The sequence below is a fragment of the Panthera uncia genome (genome assembly GCF_023721935.1).
Source record: "Panthera uncia isolate 11264 chromosome E2 unlocalized genomic scaffold, Puncia_PCG_1.0 HiC_scaffold_19, whole genome shotgun sequence".
NCBI lineage: Eukaryota > Metazoa > Chordata > Mammalia > Carnivora > Felidae > Panthera > Panthera uncia.
Genome location: NW_026057588.1, coordinates 17312257 through 17338667, shown reverse-complemented (window position 1 = coordinate 17338667; position 26411 = coordinate 17312257). Strand labels below are relative to the sequence as shown.

The window sequence follows — 26411 nt, the reverse complement described above, 5'->3', positions numbered from 1 at the left end:
CCCTCCCCCGTTCATGCTCTGTCTCTCTCTGTCTCAAAAATAAATAAATGTTAAAAAAAAAAAAGTTAAAAAAAAAAAAAACTTCTCACCTCTGCCCCAGCCCCATCTAGTCTTTTATGGTTAGCCACTCCCCTCACCCCACCGTGAACTTAATTTATGTGCCAAATATCTGAAGGCTTATAATGGGAAGACTTCATAATTCTCTCAGGAAGGTTATGAGAAAAAGCAGCAACAATGCAGAATCCGTATGTAAAATTTACTGGATGGACCAAGCAGGAACTGTTATATCTAAATGTAGTTTAAAGTGTTTGCAGACTGGTAGTAATCCCAGAACTTGTCTGAACTTGTCCAGAACTTGTCTGGGGCACCTGGATGGCTCAGCTGGGTGTGAGCGCGCGCGCACACACACACACACACACACACACACATACACACACACCATCTTCTTTATCCATTCATCTGTCAATGGTCATTTAGGCTCTTTCCACACTCTGGCTATTGTCGATAGGACTGCTATAAACATTGGAGTGCATGTGCCCCTTCGAAATAGCACACCTGTATCCCTTGGATAGATCCCTAGTAGTGCAATTGCTGGGTCGTAGGGTATGTATTTTAATATCGAAAAGGCTTTTGCTCTAAAAGAACAATGACCCAGAGATGTGCAATTCTCAGAGAAGGAAATATTAAAGCCAACAGACACATGAAAAGATTCTCAACCTTATTAACGATAAAAGATATGCAAATTTAGACCACATTGAGCCACAATTTCACACTTAGCAGACTGGCAAAATTTGAAAATTTCACAAAATCAAGTGCTGGCAGTAATAGCTGGCAACCAAAATAACTATCAACCATGCTGGGAGTGCAAATTGGTACAATTTTGGAATACAATTTGTCATTGTATAATAAAGACGTGGATGGGAATATATTTTGCATTGGCAAATCTTTTCCTCTTACACATTGTAAGCCTTAAGAAGAATCTAGGTGGTGTCACAGTGTTTTTGCAAACTACTCTTGCTATAGGAATTAAGCACCACACCCACAAGATACACACCGAGGTGGAGGCACACTGATGAATCTGATACACATAAGTACTTGAAATACACAAGAAAATTCATAGCCACACAATTTATCATTTAAAAATAAGTACAACTGAAATCAACAATTACAAATTAAAAGAAAGTAAAGGATAAACCCACAGATACACCCGCAGTAGGCTGCTTTGGCCTGCGGACAACTGCAGGTGGCGCGCGTTTGGGTGGGCGGGGCGAGGTCAGCGCTTCTGGAGACAGAGGTGGGGGAGGCTCTGCCCGTTATCGGAGGAGTGAAGGTCTTTTTCCTCAAAGCGTTCACTCGAGCCTGTCATTTCTGAGTCCTTCGAGGACCTGTACACGTGACGGCGGCAGTCAGTGTCACAGCCGCGACGCGACCGCACACATTTCCGGGAAGTGGCGTCTGTGCGCTGACAACTGTTGCCATGAAAGCCCGGACACAGGGCATTTTAGGGAACGACAGGACTGGGCAAGCGGACGCCGAACACTCAAGACCCTCACGTGCTGACCACAGTGGCCCAGGCTTTTGTACGAGAGGAGACCTTCCGCTGGCAGAGGCCAGCTCTCCGCCGGCACCAAGCAAGGGCGGCCCACGTCCCGGCAGGAGGACGTACGCGTGAGCAGACCGGCGACCCGGAAGACCTTTCGCGGCCGCCTAATTTTCTGGGAAGTGTAGTTTCGTGGTTCGGGCGCCATTGTACTTAAGAAGCAAGCAGAGGGCGATCCTCTTGTCCCCTGGATACTTCGCGTGCGCGTCCCGGTGGAGCAGCTCTGCGACGAGAGCCATCCGCCGGGGCGTTCCTCAGACAGCGCGGCCGTTTTTCTCGCCGGGCGCCCGGAGCTCGCACGGCCGCGCAGCCTTCTGGGAAGTGTGGTTTTACGGGGGGACGTACGAAGCGCCGGTAACTTCCCTGACGCGGAGGCGTCTGGGAAATGCCGAGCTGGTGTGGGCTCCGTCCTCCGTCCACCCCGCGGTAGTGTCGGGAAGGCGGCCGAATTTTCCAGGGATAGTGCGGTTCTCGTGACGGCGGCGGCCCTGGTCCGCGGAGGTGCGGGCTCTGGTCCGCCCGGCCCGGGCCTCGGGGCCAGGGAGGGCCCGCCGGAACTCAGGCAACTGTGAGTCCCAGCAGGGCGGCGGGGCGCCGGGCACGCTGGTGCCTAGTCTACCCCGCGGGGGGAGCACCGCCTGGGCCTTAGCCTCCTGGACCTCTCTGTAAAAGGGGTATCGCTTACCGCCTAGAGTTGTGACAAGGAAATGGGCGAGTGAGTGTGCAGGGTACGCACTGAAAGAAAACCCCATCCGCAGTGGTGTTTAGCCAGTCCGGTCATGAAACTGACGCTTTTCACGTGTGCAGCCTTCAACAGATGGGTTCAGTATCGCTTAGTTTCAGTTTTCTCACCCTTTAGAAGAGAAATATGGAATAATGTGAATGTCCACCATGCATAGTTGTGAAGATTGAACGAGCTCTTCACATGATTGCTGTTGTTCTGTGAGCCTGTCTCTTGTGTGTGTGTATAAAATAAATGTATATTTATGTGTGTATATATATATATACACACATAAATATACACACACACACATATATAGTAGATTTACACACCGTTGGCGCCTGGTGAATGATTACCTCGTGCTAAGGAACACTCTGCTAGTTCAGGGGAAGAATGGAGTCTTAGAAAGTGATTCCCAGTGTACTTTTCCTTGCAAGTGTGTTACAGAGCTGCAAGATAAGCCTCATTTTTCATGGCTTCTTTTTTGTGTTGATCTGCCTTCTCAGGACACTATTCTTTAAGACAAGAGCCTGAAAAGAGGACTGTGTTGACTATTGGAAATTGCAAAGCCATGTTCCAGGTAAGTCGGTAAGGTCCCCGGATCTTCCTGAAACACCTTAGCAGAACTCTTGAGTGTTTGCTTTGCTTCTCTTGCCAGTTCCTACCTAACGAAGTCCATTTAGGGACCGGATCTATGATTCCTTTCATTATAGCAAAGGATGGAGCCCACAGAAGAACTCCCAAAGTACTGTCTACTCTCAGTGCTCCTCTTCTGCCATTTTTCTGCTTGAAGCCTCTGTAGAATCTTGAGCAAAAAAAAAAAATTTTAATTACAATTCAGAATTCATGTTTAGAATTTTAGATATGCTTTACAGTTGTCAAAGCAGTATCATGTGGTCTCAGTTAATGGTATGCCAGTCCTTTCAGTTGTTCAAGTCAAGAGATGTTTGGAGTCCTCTTTGATTCTTTCCTTTCTCTTGTAACACATTCAGACGCCCTAGTTGAATCTGAAATACATCCCGGATATCTACAGAATCTCACCAGTGGTTGCAACATCACCATCACCACCACCGCCACCACCATCCTGTCATTCCTCAGCTTAAAACTCTTCAGTGACCCTAACTCAAGTCAGAGTTCTATAGTGACTTAAAACGCTTTGTGCAGGGGCGCCTGGGTGGCTCCGTTGGTTAAGTGTCCAACTCTTGATTTCGGCTCAGGTCATGATCTCACATTCGTTAGATCGAGCCCTGCATCGGGATCCTTGTTGAAACCTAAGAACTTAAGAGTCTCTCTTTCCTTCTCTCTCTGTGCCTCCCCTGCTGGCTTCTTGCATTTGTTCTCTTGAAAGAAAGAAAGAGAGAGAGAGAGAGAGAGAGAGAAAGAGAGAGAAAGAAAGAAAGAGAAAGAAAGAAAGAAAGAAACCAAAATGCTTTGTGCAATTACGCTTTTATTCCTCTGATCTCATCTTACTACTCTGTCTCCTTGTTCCCGTGAGCTCTAGCCACACTGGCTACGGCTTCCAGGCCTTGGAAATTGCTGTACCATCTGCTTGGAATATTCTTTCCCCAGATATGTAGAAGCTTGATTCTTACCCCCTTCATAGCTTTGCTCAGTGGTTACTTTCTCAGGAAAGCTTCTCCTAACACCTGCAGTCAACTTTTCTAACAATCACTTCTACTCCTCCTCACTGCTTTGTTGTTTTCCAAAGTGGTTATCACTCACTAGATAACACGCTATTTAGTAAGTGCATATGCTCGTTGTTGGTCTCCTCCCTCTAGGAGGGATTTTTTTCCCCCTGTCTTGACTGTTTTCAGGACCCAGTGTGGCATCTGACACAAAACTGATGCTTGGTTGTTCAAAATAATAAGTTTTCACCATAGCCGCACTTTTGTTTTCATGGAGGAAGACTTTATTAATTATAAGGGAATGGGAATATAAGGAATTAAACAATTATAGTAAACATAAAGAGGGAGAGAAGTATAGAGAAGAACAGAGAAGGCTTAATACAGCAAATCAGGTACTTAAAACATCTGACCTTCTGGCTCGGGGAACCCTGCAGTGACCAGCCCAGTTGGAGTCCCAAGGGTCCTGGAAGGAGCATCCTCCCCTCAGGTGAGACTTCCGAGTAGCTATCCTGCCAGGGCAATATATACATATACTACCCTTGTGTGATTTATGGTTAGTCATTAAGTTTGCCCAAGTGCAGTGCTGAGCAAGCTGTTTTTGTTTCTCTTACCGTATCTCACCCAGGAGCCTGGCATCTGTATATTCCTTTTCCCTTCCTGATCCATTCTAGGAGGCCAGCCTGATTTGGCTCAAGGAGGAACATGAGGCACATTAATCCCTCTTGGCGTCAGGAACAGAAGGGCCAGTTTTGATCTTGAGGCCAGATACAGCATACAAGCTGACTAAGCCCCCATGATTTGTATGTGTGGCTCTGGGCAGAAATGCGAAACAAGTCACATGAACAGCTTTACACGGAACATTGGTAAATCGTTGTTGAGTGAATGAACTTTGAAACAAACGGTTAGGATCCTTGAAAAAAAAGGGTAGGATCATCAGGTGGAAGGTGAAGCCTGGCATAGTGTTAGTGGCATATGTACACGTTGGGCAGAGTCTGGTTTCTTGGGAATATTATTAGATAACTAGGGAAAAAACTTTTTAAGTAAAAGCTAAAGTGAACTAGTTGCCAACATCATTCATTGATACATTTTGTAAACACTTGTGAAATATCTGTTGGGAAGAATCTTACATAGGTTTGAGCGTCCTATCCCGTGACATGTAGGACTTCGTAATCTAGTGCAATACTAAGAGAACTTTTCTTTTCTTTTTTCTTTTTTGTCTTTTATTTCTTTTCTTTCTTTCTCTTTCTTTCTTTCTTTTCTTTTCCTTCCTTCCTTCCTTCCTTCCTTCCTTCCTTCCTTCCTTCCTTCCTTCCTTCCTTTCATTTGTTTTACTTATTTAGAGCACAGGAAGGGCAGAGAGAGGAGAGAGAGGGAATCCCAAGCAGGCTCCTCACTGTCAGCGTGGAGCCTGATGTGGGCCTCGAACTTGTGAACCATGAGGTCATGACCAGAGCCAGAATCAAGAATTGGACACTTAACTGACTGAGCCACCCAGGCACCCCCTAAGAGAACTGTGGTGGAAATGTTCTTTTTGTGTACCGTCCAATATGGAGCCACCGGCCCTATGTGACTATTGAGTACTTGAACTGTGACTAAAGTGACTCAGGAACTAAATTTTAAAGTTTAATTTTTAATTTTTATTAATTTAAACGTACATAGCCAAATGTGGCTAGTGGCTACTGTTTTGAGCCAGTACAGGGCTGGTAGAAAAGTAAGAAAGCATAAGAAATTAAGATAGGTGCTGGAATAAAGATCCTAAGTTCTTCTGGGGACAAAGATGAATGAATATCCCAGGCTGCCCAGGCAACTGAAGGGGCAGGAAGAGTTGAAGCATCCCTGAGGAGGCAAGGCTGGAACTGGTTTTGGTGACCCAGGGTACCAGGGAGGCAGAGATAGTGAAGTTATACCAGACTGAGAGAACATCTTGAGCACAGGTACATAGGGCTAAGAATCTTTCAAGGAACTGTGAAAATTTTCTAAAGTGGTGGTTCTCCAACAGGGGTGATTTTGTCTCCTTTAGCCCTACCCATAGGGGACATTTGATAATGTCTGGAGGAAACATTTTTGGTTGTCACAGCCCTGGGGTGCAGCGGAATGGGTAGAGGCTAAGGGTGCTACTAACTAAACACTCTGCAATGCATAGGACAGCTCCCACCACGATTATCCAGCCTGAAGTGTCTATTGACATTGGTCAATAGACCAATGTACTTGAACTGTGACTTCAGCTCGGGTCATGATCTCACGGTTCGTGAGTTCAAGCCCTGCGTTGGGCTCTGTGCTGACAGCTCGGAGCCTGGAGCCTGCTTCTGATTCTGTGTCTGCCTCACTCTCTGCCCCCTGTCCTGTTCACACTCTGTCTCTGTCTCTCAAAAAGTGAAGAAATGTTAACAAAAATTTTTTAAAAGTAAATAAATACACTTAAATAAATAAAACCAAAGACCAGTATCACTAATGAATATACAGGCCGAATATCCAAATAAAATAATAGAATATTGAATCAGCCACTTGGAGTGAAAAATGTATCATAGCCAAACAATGTCCACATCATCAATGAAAGATGATAATAATGCCATTTTAAATGTATACATATTTTGCACATATTATAGTTTGACTAATGAGTAAGCTGTTACTGAACATTTAAGCTTTTTCTAAAGGTTTGCTATTTTAAATAATATCATGAATGGGTACTATTTTCTTAGAATATTTTCCTTGAAATGTGTTCTCTGATTCTTTGCCTGTACTTTTCAATGTTTTTTTTTTTTTTTTTTTTTAATTTTAGTGTTTATTTTTGAGAGAGAGAGAGTGCACAAGTTGGGGAGAAACAGAGAGAGAGGGAGACACAGAATCCAAAGCAGGCTCCAGGCTCTGAGCTGTCAGCACAGAGCCTGACGTGGGGCTGGAGCCCACAAACCCTGAAATCATGATCTGAGCCGAAGTCGGATGTTTAACCGACTGAGCCACCCAGGCGCCCCTCTTTGCCTGTACTTTAAGGTCCAATTCAAGGACTGCCTATGGCATGAAACTGTTCTTTAGTTTTCTTGCCCATGGGTCTCAATTTTTTTAAATTTCAGATCATCAATACAAGGTTTAATTATATACCATAAATGGTTTTTGTTTATAAACTAGTTACATATGTATCTTTCTTTAATATAAAGATGTCTTTTTTCTGAACATACTGGATCATTCTTTTGAACCTTATTGGATCATCATTTTTTATTTACCTGTCATGTAAGCTATAAAAAAAATACAACTAAGTACTTGACTGTATGCTGTCACATGTTGAATGCTGATTTTAAAAATTTTAGAATTTTCTTCCCTTTGGCAGAACAAACTCTCCTGAAGCAAAAGCTCTCATATTTCTCTTACCCTTATTGTAAAACAATGCCAAACACATAATTATCCAATTACTATGTAACTTAGATCCCTGATCATTGCTATAACTACTGAATCTTGTTCCCTTTCTTCTACAACCAGGGTAATTTTGTTCCTTAGTCAGTGACAGAAGTGGCCCTGGCTATGACTGAGCCTAAATATGTTTGCTCTTTCAGGTGACATTTAGTGATGTGGCCATAGACTTCTCTCATGAAGAGTGGGGATGGCTAGATTCTGCTCAGAGGGATTTATACAAGGATGTGATGGTCCAGAATTATGAGAACCTGGTTTCTCTAGGTAAGCACAGCTCCCTCTCTACCCCAGTGGGGGAGACTTTCTGTCAATTACTGGAGATCCTCCTGAGTAAATGGCTGAAATTTTGTTTCAGTTCCCAAGGATGTGTAGAGTTCTTTTGTGCCCTGCCTGAAGCTTATCTTCCCATTTCAGTGAAACTTCCTTTCGTTCCTTTTATGATGATGGCCTCTCCTTCATGAGGACCACAGTTTAAACAGGTTCTGTATTTTTCCTGTAAGCAGGTCTTTCCATACCTAAGCCGTATGTGATCAGTTTATTGGAGGATGGAAAAGAACCTTGGATGGTGGAGAAGAAACTGTCAAAAGGTATGTTTCCAGATGAGTCGTGGAGAATCAGGCAAAAGAAGTCTTTGTTAAACATGCTTGTGGAAAGTATGGAGGCATTTTTGCATATTTTAGGGGTACTCTCTTCAGAGATCCCAAATGTAACATATGAGGGATCCTTAGATTTCAAAACAGCCATTCCTCCACCCCGGGTTATTATCTTTCTGCATTACTTATGTTATCTAAAAAAAAATGGAGGTTTTGCCATCATTATAATTCAGATTGTTATTTTATTTGCAACAAAATAAAGCAAATTATTCTCTTTAAGTCCACTTAAGGAAAACTATACCAATGGTTTTAGGCAAAGAAAGGCTGTCAGTGAGATGGCAAATGAGTTTTCCCCTAAGGCTGAGCTTCGAGGGTCAAATGTGGACATGAGTGATAGAGGAAGTAAAGAATGTATAAAAAAGTTTCTAGGAACAATGTTTTCTAATGTCCAATAAATGATACGATTTTACACAGATCCTACACAAACAAAGCCTAAATCTTTTAGAACGATAAAGAATATTTATTTTGTTCGTTGTTAACTGTGTAATGCAGTACTGTAAATTGTGCATTTTGGGGAGATGGGGTGGCTCAGTCGGTTGGGCATCCAGCTCTTGATTTTGGCTAAGGTCATGCATGATCTCATGGTTTATGGGATCAAGCCCCATGTTGGACTCCGGACTCAGCATCGAGCCTGCTTGGGATTCTCGGTTTCCCTCTCTCTGCCCCTCCCCTGTCTCAAAATAAATAAATAAACTTAAGAAAATAAATTGTACATTTTAAGCATACTAACTGACAGTAAATTGAGAATAATTGAAGGTTGGAGAACCAAAGCTGTGAGACCAAAATGTGGTCTTTCACATAAATGTAGGTACAGAATAGAACGTTGGCTTGGAATCCAGAATACCTTGTGCGTTTTTTTTTCCTTACAGTTTCACTTTTTTCCCACAGACTGTTTGCCTGTATTTAACTCATTTTCCTTATTACTCTCTGTTCCCGTCTCTCTGAGCTGTCTCTGTTTTCTGCTCCATTTGAACTTTGTTCAGAAATGATTGAATACATGAGAATTGTCAGTTATGTGCTTTCTGGGGATAAAGATGTGCTCTATTTTTCCTCTAGTTCTCTAATCCTTCCATAGAAGTTTCTTTTTAAGAAGTACAGAAAAAAGCAGTGTTTTGCTTTCTTGATATATTTCAGATTGGGAATCAAGATGGGAAAACAAGGAATTATTAATGAAGGAGGATATTTATGATGAAGATTCACCCCAAATGGTCATAATAGAAAGAATTACAAAACAAAATCATGAATTTTCAAATTTTAACAAGGACTGGGAATTTATAGAGGCGTTGGAGGGGAAGCATGAAAATCAGGTAGAACATTTCAGACCTGTGACCCTCACCTTTAGAGAAAGTCCCACTGGGGAAAGTATTCACAAATTTAGAAGCATCCTCCATTTAAAGTCTATTCTTTCTGAACCACAAAGAATTTCTGCTGAAGGGAAATCACATAAACATGATATATTTAAGAAGAGCTTACCAAAAAAACCTGTTATAAAAAATGACGGTATCAATGGTGGAAAGAAACTTTTGAATTCTAAAGAAAGTGTGGCAGCCTTCAGCCAGAGCAAATCTCTTACCCTTAACCATTCTTATAATAGAGAGAAAGTCTATACATGCAATGAATGTGGGAAAGCCTTTGGCAAGCAATCCGTCCTTAATCGCCATTGGAGAATTCATACCGGAGAGAAACCATACGAATGTCATGAATGTGGGAAGACGTTTAGCCATGGCTCATCCCTAACTCGACATCAGATAAGTCACAGTGGAGAGAAACCTTACAAATGTATTGAATGTGGGAAGGCCTTCAGCCACGTGTCATCACTTACTAATCATCAGAGTACTCACACTGGGGAGAAACCGTATGAATGTATGAACTGTGGAAAGTCGTTCAGTCGTGTTTCACATCTCATCGAACATCTGAGAATTCATACTCAAGAAAAACTCTATGAGTGTCGAATATGTGAGAAGGCCTTCATTCATAGGTCGTCTCTCATTCACCATCAGAAGATTCACACTGGAGAGAAACCTTATGAATGTAGTGAATGTGGAAAAGCCTTTTGCTGTAGCTCACACCTTACCCGACATCAGAGAATTCACACTGTAGAGAAACAGTTCGAATGCAACAAATGTCTGAAAGTCTTTAGCAGCTTGTCATTTCTTATTCAGCATCAGAGTATTCATAATGAAGAAAAACCTTTTGAATGTCAGAAATGCAGGAAATCCTTCAACCAGCCAGAATCACTGAACATGCATTTAAGAAATCACACTAGATTGAAACCTTATGAATGCAGTATATGTGGGAAAGCGTTCAGTCATAGGTCATCCCTGCTTCAACATCACAGAATTCACACTGGAGAGAAGCCCTATGAATGTATTAAATGTGGGAAGACCTTCAGCTGTAGTTCAAACCTTACTGTACATCAGAGAATTCATACTGGAGAAAAGCCATATAAATGTAATGAGTGTGGGAAGGCTTTTAGCAAAGGTTCAAATCTTACTGCCCATCAGAAAATCCATAATGGAGAGAAACCCAGTAGTGCAATAAGTGTGGAAAAGCCTTTAGGCCACATGAACCTTTCTACGTGTGAAAAACCATATAAGCGAGAAACTGTATGAATGCGATATTTGTCATAATACACTTAGCCATAGATCCTTCCTGAAAATTTATACTGGAGAAAAGTCTTTTGAATGTAATGAATGTGGGAAGGTCTTTAGCAGTAAAACAAGCCTTACTGTCTATCACAGTTCACACTGTAGAGAATGTTTATTGCCTTCATAAAGGCAATAAATACGGGAAAGCCATTAGCCACTGTTAATCCCTTAATTGACAGAAGTAAGTACCACAGGAGAAAAACCCTATATATGTAGCATATGGGAAAGACATTAGGCAATATGAATCTCTTATTGAACACACAGGAGAGAAGCAATATGAATATAAAAATTGTGGGAAGTCCTTCAGTGAAAGTGTATCCCTTATTCTGTCTCAGTTCACACTGGAGAGAAAGCTTGTATGAGAAATGTAGCAAACTGTTCATTGCGTTATCTTGCTAGACCTCACAAGATTAATGCTAGAACAGCCTGAAAGACGTAGGAGTTATGTGTAAATCTTTCTTTACAATGATGTTATTTGTAAGCAGTTCTACAGGAGAGCAAATGAGTAGATTATAAATGAATATGCATTTCTTATAGCAATAGCAAACAATTTTACTCGAGTCCTGCATAGAAGTTTCTTTAGCTAATGGGCATGTGAAGATAATTTAGTCACCCAGTGGATCCAGGAAATGTTTTAAAGTTAAAAATTAAAGCTGCAAAAGAAGTAAAAGGTGGTGTGAATAAAGTTTTTGGTCTCTAATAAAATCAGTTTGTATATAATGAACTCTTTCACTGTGACACTGATATTTCTTGCAGTTTTTTACTTTCCTCTTGAAGCATTAAGCCTTACTGTGTGCTTTAGCGGGAGACTAGCTAAGCTAGAGAAAAATGGCTTGATCTCTGTGCTGAGAATATCCTTATTTTCGTGAAGATAATTCACAGTCCATTTCCAGTTGGCTTAATTCACACATTTTAATTTTTACCAGTGCAGCGAGAACATAGCCAAGAAACAACAAACTATGAAAGATCAGAGCAGGCTTAATGGTGGATGTGCTTTTCAATCTGAATCTTAAAGGATGAGTACTAATTACCTGTGTGTGGGCACATACACTCTGGGAGTCGTTCTAGGCAAAGCACACAGGCCTGTTCTGTCATGTTAACTCTATCTGGACTCCCATGATCCAGAGTCTAGTTTCATGCTTTGTGGCTTTAAGGTATCCCTGCTGGGAGCATGGCTGATAACAGCAACAGTCATTTCTCCATCCTGGATCATAGTTATGGGAGTTTACATTGAAATTAATAGTACAGAGCTGTCCCCATTACCCTTCCTCCAGCCTGCCTACCAAGTTTGAAAACAGCTACTTGTAATATGTGCCTTCTTGAAATGCTTGAGAGGCATTTTATTTTCTACACTGAACCTTGACAGATAATTATGGTTTGTAAAGGGGCTGGCTTCAAGTAGTCTTAAGTTTTAGATAAATGGAATAGTCTTACTTGTCTCATGGTTTCCTATCTTGTGACTAGAAGGATAGTACAGAATCCTGTCTGGATTGGATTAGGACTGTCTGGACACTTGGGAGTAAACGACACTTATATAGCTTATATTTCAGGTTATGCTCTCTATGGTGTTTCGTGTCATAAGAAAGAAATTATTTTAAAAAGGAGTATTATATCACATGTAATTGTGATGTGGAATGAGTGATAGGGTTTCCAACTTTAGACAAAATACTCTAGTATATGTGCAACCCTAACAAAGCCAAGAGATGAAGGCACATTCCATAGCAATTCTCAATAGAGATAGTAGATTTGGAATGGGATGGTGAGTTTTTAAAAAGCAGACATTTATCTTTCCTTTGATTTAGTTTTATTTAAGAGATTGTGAAATTCTAAGGAATGTTGAAGGATCTTTGAGAGACTTAAGCACAGCATGGTGTCAAGGATTAAGAACTGTTATAATTATGGATAGATTGGCCACTATATACAGTTGTGGGATAATGGCAAGTGTTCTGTTTCTCCCATTCTTTGTCCTTCCTCCTGTTTCAAGCACTGGTACCACACAGTTGAAGTAGTACTTTAATCCTAGATTTTATTTGCTTTCACTACATGTAGTTTGATGTTACCTTGTTATTTTGTTATGAGAGGATTCATCCAAATATTCAAACTTTGAATGAATTAAACACATACAATTAAAAAGCATAAGCATGCACATGATAACGTTTTACAATTCTTGGTTTAAAGTGCCTTCACAGTGATACTGTGGTTCAGGTTGTGCAGATTGTTGTTAATCCTCATACCGGTTTTCTAGCAAGATAGTTTAATGTTGATCTGGCTGCATTTCAGGGACGAGAGACACACAAAAAAACTTCATGCTGTTCTGCCATCTTGGCCCCTCTCTTCACAGTGATACTGAACTAGGAAAAGCAAGCCAGGGTTAAATCAAGACAGTGAGGACTTAAAGTGGTGAGAGTGTATTACCTTGCTGCAGATTGGGCTAAGATCATGATGTTACAGTGTCACTGATGGAGAATCCTACTCCATCATTTCTGTTAACCATTTCTTGAGCATCTGTGAGCCAGGTAAATAAAACACACTCTATACCTTTCAAGAGCTCAAAAGTGTATGCGTGCATGTGTGTGAAGACTATGCCCAGAAGTCATGTCACCCGACTATAAACCCAAGTTGCATGTATACTGGCTTTATATGATCTTGGACAAATTACTTCAGCATCTATAAATGGTGATAGTAATACCTCACAGGATTTTATGAAGATAAATGAGTTAATTTGTATAAAATGTTTGCAGTGTCTTGTACCTCAAAAGCATTCAGTGAATATTAGCTCTTAATTTCATCACTCTTACCTACTTACCGTTTCACTTTTCGCGGGGTCCTTATAAGACACTCCCATTTCCTTCCAACACATCCACCTTTCACATTTGAGCCATTTCCAGAGGGAATATGTTTATTACCCCGTATACTCCCAAGGAGACACAAAGAGCACCAGATAAGAGAAGATGAGACGAAAATCCACCTGGGCTGCAGGAAGGAAGAATGGTGCCCTAAAGATGGTTTTGGAGAAAAGGCAGAATAAGGGAGACATTGTCAATTAAACAGTAATGTTTTGAAAATGATCTTTTTTCTTTTCTTTCTTTGAGCAGTACTGTGGACCTAAAATACTCAGTAAACCATGTTGTAAACAGATGTGCTGTCATCAGGCTTTGATGTTCCATTTATAGAGCACAGGCAGAGCAGATTTAGCATAATCCTTAAGGGTCCTAGGATTTTCAGAATGGTAAATGAACACTGGTTTCTGCTTAAAGTCATCAGCTACATTTGCCCTTAATAAGAGTCAGCTTGTCCTTTGAAACTGAAGCCAGGCATTGACTTTTCTCTAGCTATGAAAGTCCTAGATGACATCTTTTTCCATTGAAGATCTTTTGCTTAGTGTAGCCACCTTCAGTAATGATTTTAGCCACATCTTCTGGACAACTTGCTGCAGCTTCCACATCAGCACTTACTACTTCACTTTGTACTTGTACAGAGATGGCTTCTTAAACTGCACGAATCCACCTCCGTTAGCCCCATTTCCTCTCTGTAGCTTCCTCGCCTCTCCCAGCCTACCAAGAACTGAAGAGTTTGCACTCTGGATCAGGCTTTGGTTTATGGGAATATTGTGACTTCTGTTCACACATTTGTGTGTTCACTGGAGTAGCACTTTTAATTTTCTTCAAGAAATTTTCCTTTGCATTTACAACTTGGCTGTTTGGTGCAAGAGGCCTAGCTGCTTTCAGCCTAACTTGGCTTTTGACCACCTTCCTCACTAAGCTTAATCATAGCTTTTGATTTCAAGTGACAGATGTGTAACTCTTCCTTTCACTTGAACACGTAGAGGCCATTGTAGGGTTATCTGTTGGCCTAATTTCAATATTGTGTCTCAGGGAACAGGGAGGCCTAAGGACCAGACAGAGATGAGCAGGTGGTTAGTGGAGCAGTCAGAACGCACTATTGGTTAAGTTCATGGTCTTATATGTGTGCAGTTTCTGGCACCCCAAAACCATGACGACTGTAACATCAAAGATCACTGATCACAGATCACCATAACAAATATAATAATAAAGAAAAAAAATATTGTGGGAATTACCAAAATGTGACAGAGACATGAAAAGGCAAATGCTGTTTGAAAAATGATGTTGACATTTGTTTGATGCAGGATTGCCACCAATCTTCATCAGTTTGTAAACAATGCAATATCCGCAAACCACAGTAAAGTGAAGTGCAAGAAAATGAGGTGTGCCTGTATAACCTCGGGGAAGTCCTTTCATTTCTCAAGCCTTGATTTCTACATCAAACCAAGATTAATTCCTATTTTACCAGGTGTTTTTGAGAATTGAAGAGAAAATACTCCTAAAGCAAACAGTGGAGTGCCTGGTACATGTGAGTTGCTTGGTGTGTTTTTCTTACTTTTATTAATCCTCCCACTGACTATGAGGTGAGTGTCATAATCATCTCCATGGCATTGTCAGCAACCTGAGATTCGACAGCTCTAGTAAGTTTCCCAGAGTCACACATCTCAAACGTAGGCTAAATTTGAACACCCCCCCCCCCCGAGACCATGCAACTGCCTCATGACGGTACTGTGTCTCAGAAGATTAAGGTTTCTTTTGCAACCACACAGGTCCTCTCCTGCCTTTTTGAACAAAAAAATATTCCCTTTAGCATGCTGTTCCTTCAGCCTAGAATGCCCTTCTTATCCCCCTTTTTACCACGCTCATCTGTCAGAGTGACTACTGTTCACCTTGCAAAGTTCACTTCAGTTGTCACCCAGGCTTGCTCAGGCACTAATTGAGGAAATGAGGGATAAAAATGCTGTCGGTCATATAGAAAACCAAGAGCAAAAAGGCAGAAGTTCTTGCTCTCCAGTAATTACTTTTAATGTAAATAGATTAAGTTCTCCAATAAGAGATTGACAGAATGGATTAGAAAAATGTTCCAACCAGATGCTGTCTACAAGTGAGTCACAGTGGGCCCAAAGACACAAATATGTTAAAAGAGTGGGAAAAGCTCTTTTATGCAAAGAGTACCCAAAACAGAGCTCTGGTGCCTATATTAATATCAGACAAAATAGACTTTAAATCTAAAAGATTTCAAGTGACAGGATCACTGTATATTACTAAAATGTTCAACACAGGAAAAATATATACCAATTATAAGCGTTTGCACATCTAATAACAGGCCCATAAAAATATGTGAGGCAAAGTTGACAGAATTGAAGGGAGAAATAGACTGTTGTATTAATAGTTGGAGACTTCAGTACTCCACTTTAAATAATGGGTAGATCACCACACAAAAGATAAAGGAATAAAGGACATAAACAACTCAACAAGCCAACTACACCTAACAGACAAATAACATTCCACCTCAAAACTGCACCATACACATTCTTCTCAATTGCACATGGCATATTTTTCATGATGGATTTATATATTAGCCCATAAAACAAATATCAATAGCTTTAACATATATAAAGTAACTTTGTTGATCATAACAGGAGGAAGTTAGAAATTAAGGAAAAGTGGACAATTCACAAATAAGCAAAAATTAAACTATACACTCATAAATAACTGTTATGGCCTCAATGTGTCTTCCCCCAAGTTCCTATGTTGAAGTCCTACTGTCTGATGTGTTGGTATTAAAAGGTGGGGCTTCTGAGAGATGCTTAGGTCATAATGGTAGAACCCTCATGAATGGGATGGGTGCTTTTAGAAAAGAGATCCCACAGAACTCTCTTGTTCCTTCTGCCTGTGAGGATACAAAACAAATCCTGCAACCTGAAAACCTGACAATGCTGGCACCTTGATCTCTGACTTCCACCCTCAAGAACTGTGAAAAATAGGTTTATCCTGCTTACAAGCTATCCAATCTCTGCTATCTTGTTATAGTAGCCTGAATGGACTAAGAAAACAACCAATGGGTCAACGAATAGATCACAAATTAAATCAGAAAATACTTAAAGACTAATGAAAACACAGCATACCAAAATTAATGTCGTATAGCAAAAGCATTGCTAGGAGGGAAATTTGTAACATAAATTGCCTATATGAGAAAAGATCTGGGAATCCATAACCTAACTTTACACCAAAAAGCTACGGAAGAAGGAAATAATAAAAGACAAAGTTGAGATAAACCAAATAGAAAAACAGAGAAAATCAGTGAAACCAAAAGTTGGCTCTGAAAAAAATCAACAGAATTGACAGAACGTTACCTAGACTGACACAAAAAAAGAAAACACAAATAACCAGAAATGAAAATGGAGATCTTGCTACCAACCTTACAGAGGTAAAAAGGATTATAAGACAATATTAAGAACAACTGTACACCAACAAATTATTTTCTTTCTTTAAATTTTTATTTAGATTCCAGTTAACATACAGTGTAATATTGGTGCACCAACAAATTATATAATCAAGAAGTGGTCAAATTCCTTGAAACACAAAGATTACCTAAACTAACTCGAGGAAATAGAATATTTCAACAGATCTGCTTTATAAAAGTTAAAAAAAAAAACAGATTTACTCTATAAAAAGTAAAGAGATTGAGTCAGTAATCAGAAACCTCCCAACAAAGAAAAGTCCTGTACCAAATGGCTGTACAAGTGAATTCTACCAAATATTTAATGAAGATTTAACACCAGTCATTCTTCTCAAGCTTCTAAACAATTAGAGGAAAAAAATTCTCTATGAGAACATTGTTCTCATACCAAAGCCAGATAAAGAAATCACATGAAAAGAAAATTACAGAGCAGTATTCTTTGTGGATATAGATGCAAAAATCCTCAACAAAATATTAGCAAATAGAATCCACCAGTATATTAAAAGATTTATTCACCATGACCAAGTACAATTTACCCCAGTAATGCAAGAGTGAGAAGAAAATCAACCAATGTAATCCATTCCATTAATAAAATGAAGGAGAAAACTCACATGATCATCTCACTTTATGCAGAAAAGGCATTTGACAAAACTCAATAACCTTCATGATAAAAATGCTCAGAAAACTAGGAATAGAGGGAAAACTCCTCAACATGATGAAGGCTATGTGTAAAACCCACAGCTAAAATCATCTTCAGTGGTGAAAGACTGAAAGCTTTTCCTCTAAGGTCAGAAAAAGACAAGTAGACCTGCTTTCACAGTTACTATTCATCATTGTTCTCAGAGTTTTATCTCAGAGCTATAAGGCAAGAAAAGGAAATAAAAGGTACCCAAAATGGAAAGGAAGTTGTAAAACTATCTTTTTGCAGTTGAAATGATCCCGTATATAGAAAGGATTCACAAAAGAATTCCCCAAAACTAATAAGGCTAATAGATGAATTCAGCAAAGTTGCAAGGAAAAATCAATACCCCAAGTCAATGGTATATCCATGGAACAGCAATGAATGATACAAAAAGGAAATTAGGAAAGTCCTTCCATTTATAATAGTACCTACAAGAGGAAAATATTTGGTAGTAAGTCTAATCAAGGTGAAAGATTTGTATGCTCAAAACAAAACAAAAATGCTGGACAAAATCAAAGATGACCCAAATAAATGGAAAGATATCTCATGTTCAGAAAAACCCAGAAAGACTTAACATTGTTAAGATGTTAATACTACCCAAAGAGACACACAGATTCAATGCTATTAAAATTCCAGCTGCCCTTTTTTTTTTTTTTTTTTAGAAAAGGTAAAGTCAATCCCCAAATTCATACAGAATTATAAAGGGCCCCAAATAGCCAAAACAATCCTAAGAAGAATAAAGAATAAAGTTACCCAACTTCACAATTTATTACAGTGCTACATTAATTACAGCAGTATGGCAGTGACATAAGGACAGACATACAGACCAGTGCAATAGAATAGAAAGCCCAGAAATAAACCCTCACATGTATGGTCAATTAATTTTCAACAAGATGCCAAGACCTTTTAAGGGGAGGGACACTCTGAAAAAGTTGAAGAGCAGGCAACATTTCCTAACTCGTTTTATGATGCCAGAATTGTCCTGATACCAAAATCAGACAAAGATACTATAAGACAGAAAGAAGGGAAGGGAAGGAGGGAGGGAGGGAAAGAAGGGAAAGAAGAAAGAAAGAAGAAAGAGAAAAGAAAAGGAAAAAGAGAAAGGAAGTAAGAAAGGAAAACTACAGACCAGTATCCCTTACAAATACGATGCAAACATACTGAAAAGACTAGCAACAAACATTTCTCCAAAGAAGATCTATAAATGGCTAATAAACACATGAAAAATGGTCAATATAATTAGTCATTAGGGAAATGCAAACCAAAACCACAATGAGATATCACTGCCAGGATGACTATGAGGAATATTTTAAACAGGGAAAATAAGTGTTAGTGACATTGTGGGGAAAATGGAATCCTTTGTGCAATGCTTATGGGAATGTAAAATGGTATGGCCCTTGTGGAAAACACTGTTGTGATTCCTGAAGAGGTTAAATATAGAACGACCATATATTTCAGCAGTTTCACTTCTAGATATATACTCTAAAGCATTGAAAGCAGGGACTTAAACAGATAATTGATCACCAACATGTATGGTGACAGCATTATTTACATTAGGTGAAAAGGATGAAAAACAATCTAGATATCCACAACACATGAACTGATAGACAAATTGTGGCATATACATGCAATGAAATATTATTCAGCTTTAGAAGGAATAGATTTCTGATGCGTGCTACAATATTTATGAACTTTGGAAACATGCTAAGTGAGATAAACCATACACAAAAGGACAAATATTGTATGATTCCATTTATATGAGGTACCTAGAGTAGGGAAATTCATAGAGATATAGAGGTTACCAGCCGCTCAGGGCAGTGTGGAAGGGGAAGTTGTTGTTTAATTGAACAGTTACTGTTTGGGATGATGAAAAAGTTCTGGAAGTGGATAGTGCTGATGGATGCACAGCACTGTGAATGTACTTCATGCTAATAAGTTGCAAATTTAAAAGTGACTAAAATGGTATATATCCTACAATAAAAAGAAAAAAAACCTCAATGCATAATAACATAGCCTTCTTGTTCTTGGGAAGTTCAGTGCTTTGTCTTGATTCCAACAGAAGTAAGGTAAAAGGGAAAAACTTAAGCAAATGATCCAAATCTTCTATAAGATAATATATATTTCATGGTAATTTTCAGAGTGCCACAAACCGTACCTGCTAGCTTTTGCCTCTTTTGGAACTGAGCTAACTTATCTCTGAGGGAATTCATTAGTAGACAAGTTAATGGAAATTACACAATAAGACTGGAATGGAACATGTCAAGAAAATACAGAAGTCTGTAAGTACTCACCAATCACACTGAGAAGAACCTGATTTTTGGAAGGGTGGCAGGTTCTAACATGTAAACACATTATTTGGAGTTTTATTTCTCCTTTAAACATTATTTTTGTAGGAATAATAGTCTCATACAGGATTTCTCATTGATAGTCAGTACTTATGCACGAAAATAACGAAGTGTGCAACCATTGTTGATGACCTTAGGTTGCTAATTATGTAATTATTTAAATTTTGGAATTGATACGGAACATACAAACCCATTTCCTCATTGTAAATCTTGGGAGAATTGAGGCATTGAAATAAGGCCTAAGACATAGACGTGGGAAATGTGCAGAGAATATGTGAATTCTGGTAATAATTGAATGAATCAGTAGTTTATAGTATGGTCCCTGGACCTGCAACATTAGCATCACTTTGAAACCTGGGGTAAATGCAAATTATCAGAACATTGTTCCTGGCAGAGAGAAACACCTGAACAAAAGCCTGATAGCTGGACAGACTGGGATTTAGGGAGGGAAAGAAGGTCTGTTGGGAAGATATAGTTTGGGGTGGTTGGGACAGCATTCATCAAGGTAGAGAGGGGAGGGGTTGGAGCTTAAAGTATTTTTCGTGATATATTAGGGGTTGGGATTTCATCCCAAGAGCAATGGAGAATCTAGAAATAAAAGAGAACCCTCTTCATGCCCCAGGGACAGACTGGGTCATTAATAAGGGGAAAAAATGCTGGGTATGGCTATGGTATACTGAAGAATGGACCACCTCTAGAAGGCCCTCTTGCAGACTTCCAGCCTCTATAGGAGGGTCTTCTAGTTTTTCCACAGGAGCAAAGGCCCAGAGCTATTTTAAAATTACCCAGATTCTCCACAGTGGAAACTGATTCATACTAGTTGTTTGTTTGTTTGTTTGTTCACATACTGTCTGGGGAGACTCAACCTACCCCTCTAGGCTGAAGGTGGACTCCCAAGAAATAACCTGGTTGGAGACAGAGCAGAGTTTGGTCCTCTAAGCCATTTAGTTACACTTCCATATATCAGATACACATACACTCAGTGCAAATAGAAGGAGTATGAATAGATTACTCATGACTATACAAATGCTATACATTTGAAAAGGTTTCCTTTTACTAAAACATAAATGCTAATCAGCAATCACCTGAGCCACCAGGAGACATACTAGAAGACAGACTTACAGGTGCATAAATGCAGAGAATAGAGAGAGATCTTCATGGCCCTTCTGAGGACCCACCTTTCAAAGGTACTTCCAGAGTTGTCAGTTTACATTTGTTTATGTAATTTTTGCAAGGATGCCAGTCTTCCCACTGGAATATTTACAGAAATACAAACATATTCACAGATCATGTCTGAAATCTAATAAAAAATAAGTGGTGATACACAGAAACAAAATATAACCCAACTGAGGAGAAAAACAAATCATTCGAAATAAGCACAGAATGGCAAAGTGGAAGACATTAAAACAGAAAAATGTAGGGGTGTCTGGGTGGCTCAGTCGAGTGTCTGATTCTTGATTTCGGCTCAGGTCATGATCTTGAGGTTGTGGGATCAAGTCCTGCGTCAGTGCTGAGTGTGGAGCCTGCTTGAGATTCTCTTTATCTCTCCCTCTGCCCCTCTTCCCCACTCACCCCCTCTCTCTTCCTCTAAAAAAACAAAAACAAAAACGTGTTCCATATGTCCAAGAATCAAGAAGACTGAACATGTTAAGTAGAGACATGAAAGATTTAAGGAAGACCCTAATCTAAGTAAAAGAGATAAAAACTATAAATTATGGTATGAAATGATGTCACTAAGGGCAAAGTGGACATTGCAGAAGAAAAGATCAGGAAAATGGAAGATGTAGCAGTAGAAACTATTCAAAATGAAACAGAAAATACTAAAAAAGAAAAAATTATCAATGAGCAGTGAGACAACTTCAAAAGAACTACTACACATATATAACTGAAGGCCCTGAAAGAGAAGTAGAGGGACAGAAAATCATTGGAAGAAATAATGACTGAAATATTTCCAAATTGGTGGAAACTATAAACCTAAAGAACAAAGGAGCACAAGAAAATTTCACCAAGGCTGGAGCTTGGGAAAATGGTGGAATAGGAGGAAGCTGAGCTCATCTTGTCCCACATTTTCAACTTGGATCCAAAGACGGGCAGGAAAACTCCACAACTAAATACAGGGAAGAAGCTGTATCTCAAAGGTTAGAAAGGTCAGAAAGGTGAAGGGAGGCTGCCTGAAGGAGGGAAGGAGCTGCACTTGCAAAGAGGGCAGAGAAACAGGCCCTCACACCAGGGAGCTCACATGGGGGAAAACTAAGCCCCATAGCATTTGGCTTTAAAAAAACAGAGGGGCTGAGGTGAGCCTGGGTGTATCAGTCAGTTGAGCATCTGACTTTTTATTTTAGCTCAGGTCATGAACCCAGGGTTGTGGAATTGAGCCCTATGTTGGACTCCATGCTGAGCATGGAGCCTGCTTAAGATTTCTCTCTCTCTCTGTCTCTCTGTCTCTCTCTCTGTCTCTCTCTCTCCCCTCCTGCCCTTCCCCACTTGTGTGCGTGTGCACTCTCTCTCTCTCTCAAATAAAAAAATAAAACAATAAAAACCAGGGCTGAATTCTGTGAGTTTGTAAAACCAGTGGGACTTGGAACCTGGAGGTTTGGAGGTCAGCTAACTCAGCATTGGGGGAGCCAGGAAGGTGAGTGATAACTGGGTTGCTGCCCTTAAAAGGACATGAGCCTGCATGGAGAGACAACATAAAAATGACAGTTTGCACAATGCTGGGGGCAAATAGGAGACAGATCTGTTCATACTGATTTTGGAGTGTGTTAGGGGGACTTCTCCTAAAACAAGGGAGCTGGCACATGCCATTTTCCTCCCTGTCCCCCTAGCATAAGCACAGAGACACCTGCAGGGAGCAGGGCTGCACAGAACTTGTTACCTAACCCACTAGCAGTGTGCCACACCCATGAATTCTCCTGAAGACTTGCCCATTCCAAGCTTGCTAGCCTAGGCCCTGGGCTCAGGGGTTTAAATTTGTTAAAGCCATGAGCACCCTGCCCAGACTTCAAGTGCACATCCACCATGCCACACCCAGTTGTCTGCTCTAGCCACCCCCATGTTTTCCCCAATCACACATGCCAGGGAAGTGTCCCATTCTGTGCCCAGCCACAACTCACGCCCCACCAGGAACCATCAGATGGCCCACCCAGTCATGTGCCCCGACCACCTTTGTGGGTTGTGACCAGTCATGCACCCTGTCACCAGTGTGCACTGTGCTGAGCCACCAGGTGCACAGGTGCTGCCACATGCTGCATCCAGCCACCACGCCAGGCCCAACCACTGCACTCCACCTAGCTTCCCACCCCAGCCAATGTTGTGCACCATGCTCAGACTGGCACATCGAGCCACCACAGTGATTAGGGAGATCCTGCATAGGACTAGCGGCCCAGTGCAAATTTAGCTAATTTGCTCCCAAGTTCCTAGGCAGGTACTACCCCCAAGAGGTGGCCTGACTGGGTCCCACTAACACCACAGAGAACAAGCACAGCCCACAACAGGCAAAGTCAGTGTAGACAGCAGCACCGAAGAGAAAACTGACTCAGACACAGCAGCAGGGCATAAGCAACGCATGTAGGATACTCTCCTGAAGTGCCAGGTTCTGAACAGGAGACATTGCACTGTAGGGCACTCCAGGACCTCTTCTTCATAAAGTCATACTTTCAAGAGCAGAAGACACAGCTGACATTTTTTTAGCTTTCTTTTTTTTAATGTTTATTTAATTTTGAAAGAGAAGGGGTGGGGAGGGGCAGAGAGAGAGGGAGACAGAAGTTCTGAAGCAGGCTCTGTGCTGAGAGCAGAGAGCCTGATGAGAGGCTTGAACTCACAAACCACGAGATCATGACCTGAGCCGATGTCAGACACTTAACCAACCGAGCCACCCTGGTACCCCTTTATCTGACTTTCTTAACACACAGGAACAGAAACACAGAAGCAGGCAAAATGAGGAGACAAATTTATCCCAAATGAAAGAATAAGACATGGCTATCTATAGCCAGAGATCTAAGCAAAACAGAATAAGTAAATGCCTGATAGAGAATTTAAACCAAAGATAAGGATACTCACTGGACTTGAGAAAAGAGTGGAAGACATGAGTGAGACCCATAACACAGAGATAAGGAATAACAAAGCAGAGATAAAGGACACAATAAATGAAATGAGAGACACACCTGATGGAATGAAGAGCAGAATGGAAGAAGCTGAGGAACGAATTAGTGATCTGGAAGACAGAGTAATGGAAAGTAAGCTGAATAAAAGAAAGAGAAAAGAATTCTGCAAAATGAGGATAGACTTAGGGAACTCAGTGACTCCATCAAACATGATAACACTTACATTATAGGAATCCCAGAAGAAGGGAGAAGGGGGCAGAAAATTTATAGGAAGAAAGAGTAGTTGAAAACTTTTTTAAGACATGCTCTCCCCCTCCTCCCCGCTGATAGATTTGCTAGCTCTCACCCTATGGGCAATCTGGCAGTCTCAGTACAAGCTCCAGATTTAACCTCTACTGATGCACAAACCCCATCGAGTACTTACAAACAAATTGGCAAAAGCTGTGTAAGACCTAGAGTCCCAAAACCATAGAGCAGTGGCTTCAAACTTTCTCGAAAAAAGCCCGATAATACATATATATTATAGCTTTGTGGATCACAGATCTCTGTCACATATTTCTCTCTCTCTCTCTGTCTCTCTCCCTGTGTGTGTGTGTGTGTGTGTGTGTGTGTGTGTGTGTGTGTGCGCGTGCGCGCGCGCGTGCAGGGGTGTTACAACTAAAGTTGCCAGCACGGTTCTTAGCTCTGGGGTCTTACAAACACAGGCCATGTGTGGAATCTAGCCCGCAGGCCTCACTGTTATCCTAGTACCAAATATTGCCGAGAGAAAATTCCAAAGCCCTGAATAGATGGAGACACAGAGCATCTTTGCCGCCTGGATAAGTTAGCGTGAGTAAACTGCCGAGTTGGACTAGGATTCCGAAGCCTGGTCTATGGACTGATTCTAAGAAATGTCGGTGCCTTCCGGGCAGGAGTTCCCGGGGCAGGGGACCCTCGGCCCCTCCCCCTCCCCCATGTGCACCCCTGTCCCTGCACCTGGGAGAAGACGCCTCACTGACAGCCGCGGGGTTTGCTGCGCGACTCGGTTCCGGGAGCAATCTGCCACCGAGATGTTCTGACCACGCGTGGCCCCCGCCCTCATCTTCTGAGAGACGGAGGCCCGGTGTGCCCAAGGCGCACTTGCAAGTGTCCCCGAGTTGGCCCTCCGGGGCGCTCATCCATCACTCGTGTGCCCCGGCGCCGAGCGCCCTAAGGACCATCGAAACAGAACACCACGAAGTAATTCGTGACGTGTGCATGACGAGGACTCGCCAGGATCTGATGGTTCCAGGAGCGCCAGGCAGCCCGGGTCAAGCCCTGGCAGGGCCGCCACCACCTGGGCGAGCCGAGGCAAGTTCTGGGCCTTGAAGACCGTTCGCCCACATGCGTAGAGCTAAGTGAAGAGGCCCTGCCCTCCGGGACCGGCTGACGTGGGGGCGGCGGGCGGGCAGGTCGGGGCACCTGGGTGCCACCTCAGGATCCCGGCGGCCCAGCCGCGGGTGCCGCGGGCTCAGCTTCCCCGGGCGGCCGCGCCGCCGCCGGCTCCGGGATGCCGGGCCACCCCGTGAAGCATCTGCCGGTGGCTGTCCCGGGCCCTGGGCTATCCGCACGCGGCGGCGGGGCGCCGGCCTAACTGCTGTCCTCTGCGGCGGCTCTTGGAGAGTCGCGCCCGGGGGCTCTGGCGCCCGGGGCCGCTCCGTCCCGTGTCGCTCAGCACCTGGACGCTGGCCCCGCTGCCGCCTGCCCGGCGACCTGGGGCTCTCCCTCCCGGGGCCAGCTCCCCCACGTCCCCCGCATCCGGCCGAACCCGGCTGGCCCCGCCGCTGAGCCCGGTCCCCCATCGGAGGGTCCCGGCTGCCGCCCTCGGGGACCCAAGGGAAAGGGCGGAGGACCCAGGGCGCTGAGGCGGCGGTTGCGCGCCCACGCCGCGGTCGTGGCCGGTCCCACCGAGCGAGGCGACGCCTGGTCCCTCCAACTGCAGCCCGGTGCGCGCGGCCAGAGGCTAGCGAGTCCCGCGGGGCCAGACCGTTGGCCTCGCCCTTTGCCCTCGTCGACTTTTCTGGAGCCCGTGCGTGGCCCGCTTCGCGCCCGTTCTCTGTCACCCGGCCCGGTGGCCCTCGCGAGCCTGGGGCGAAGGGCGCGCTGGCCGCCGACGGGTCGCAAGCTAGGACACCCGCTGACTTTTCTACAGAGTCCAGGGATTCGCCCGCAAGCGGACAGCTCTTCGTGCCACCTTGTGCAGGCAGCTCCCCCGCCCGCCGGTGCCCCCCAGTGTCCCCATGGATCCTGGGTCACCCCTGCCCCGCCCCTCACCTCGGATGCTTGCAGCCTCCTGGGCCTGCAC

At 42.4% G+C, this 26411-nt stretch overlaps 1 protein-coding gene and 1 long non-coding RNA gene across 5 annotated transcripts; one reads left to right on the top strand and one right to left on the bottom strand.

Moving 5' to 3' along the window:
- The first annotated feature begins 1400 nt into the window (after positions 1–1400).
- On the top strand, positions 1401–12313 carry ZNF181 (zinc finger protein 181). Of its 2 annotated transcripts, none has more exons than XM_049621037.1 (4): positions 1401–2901; positions 7495–7615; positions 7855–7938; positions 9139–12313. In XM_049621037.1, exons 1-4 carry the CDS (start codon positions 2893–2895, stop codon positions 10614–10616), a joined length of 1692 nt encoding a protein of 563 aa, XP_049476994.1. In that variant the 5' UTR covers positions 1401–2892; the 3' UTR covers positions 10617–12313. The 2 variants fall into 2 exon arrangements, with proteins under 2 accessions (XP_049476994.1, XP_049476993.1); XM_049621036.1 differs by having other exon boundaries at positions 7852–7938.
- Positions 12314–12916: 603 nt separating this feature from the next.
- Positions 12917–25318, bottom strand: LOC125915308 (uncharacterized). 3 transcript variants are annotated; one of them, XR_007455622.1, is made up of 4 exons: positions 25064–25318; positions 21108–21236; positions 13459–14540; positions 12917–13003 (listed from the first exon to the last, which is right to left on the bottom strand). It is a non-coding gene; the product is annotated as an uncharacterized LOC125915308 (long non-coding RNA). The 3 variants fall into 3 exon arrangements; XR_007455623.1 differs by lacking the exon at positions 21108–21236 and having other exon boundaries at positions 25064–25312; XR_007455621.1 differs by lacking the exon at positions 25064–25318 and having other exon boundaries at positions 21108–21440.
- Between the last annotated feature and the right edge of the window lie 1093 nt (positions 25319–26411).

What these genes read in the sequence shown, in the direction of transcription:
- ZNF181 (XM_049621036.1), top strand. An exon ending in TGAGAACCTGGTTTCTCTAG is followed by an intron (nt 7,616 to 7,851) that starts GTAAGCACAGCT and finishes TTTTCCTGTAAG; the next exon opens with CAGGTCTTTCCATACCTAAG. An exon ending in GGAGAAGAAACTGTCAAAAG is followed by an intron (nt 7,939 to 9,138) that starts GTATGTTTCCAG and finishes GATATATTTCAG; the next exon opens with ATTGGGAATCAAGATGGGAA.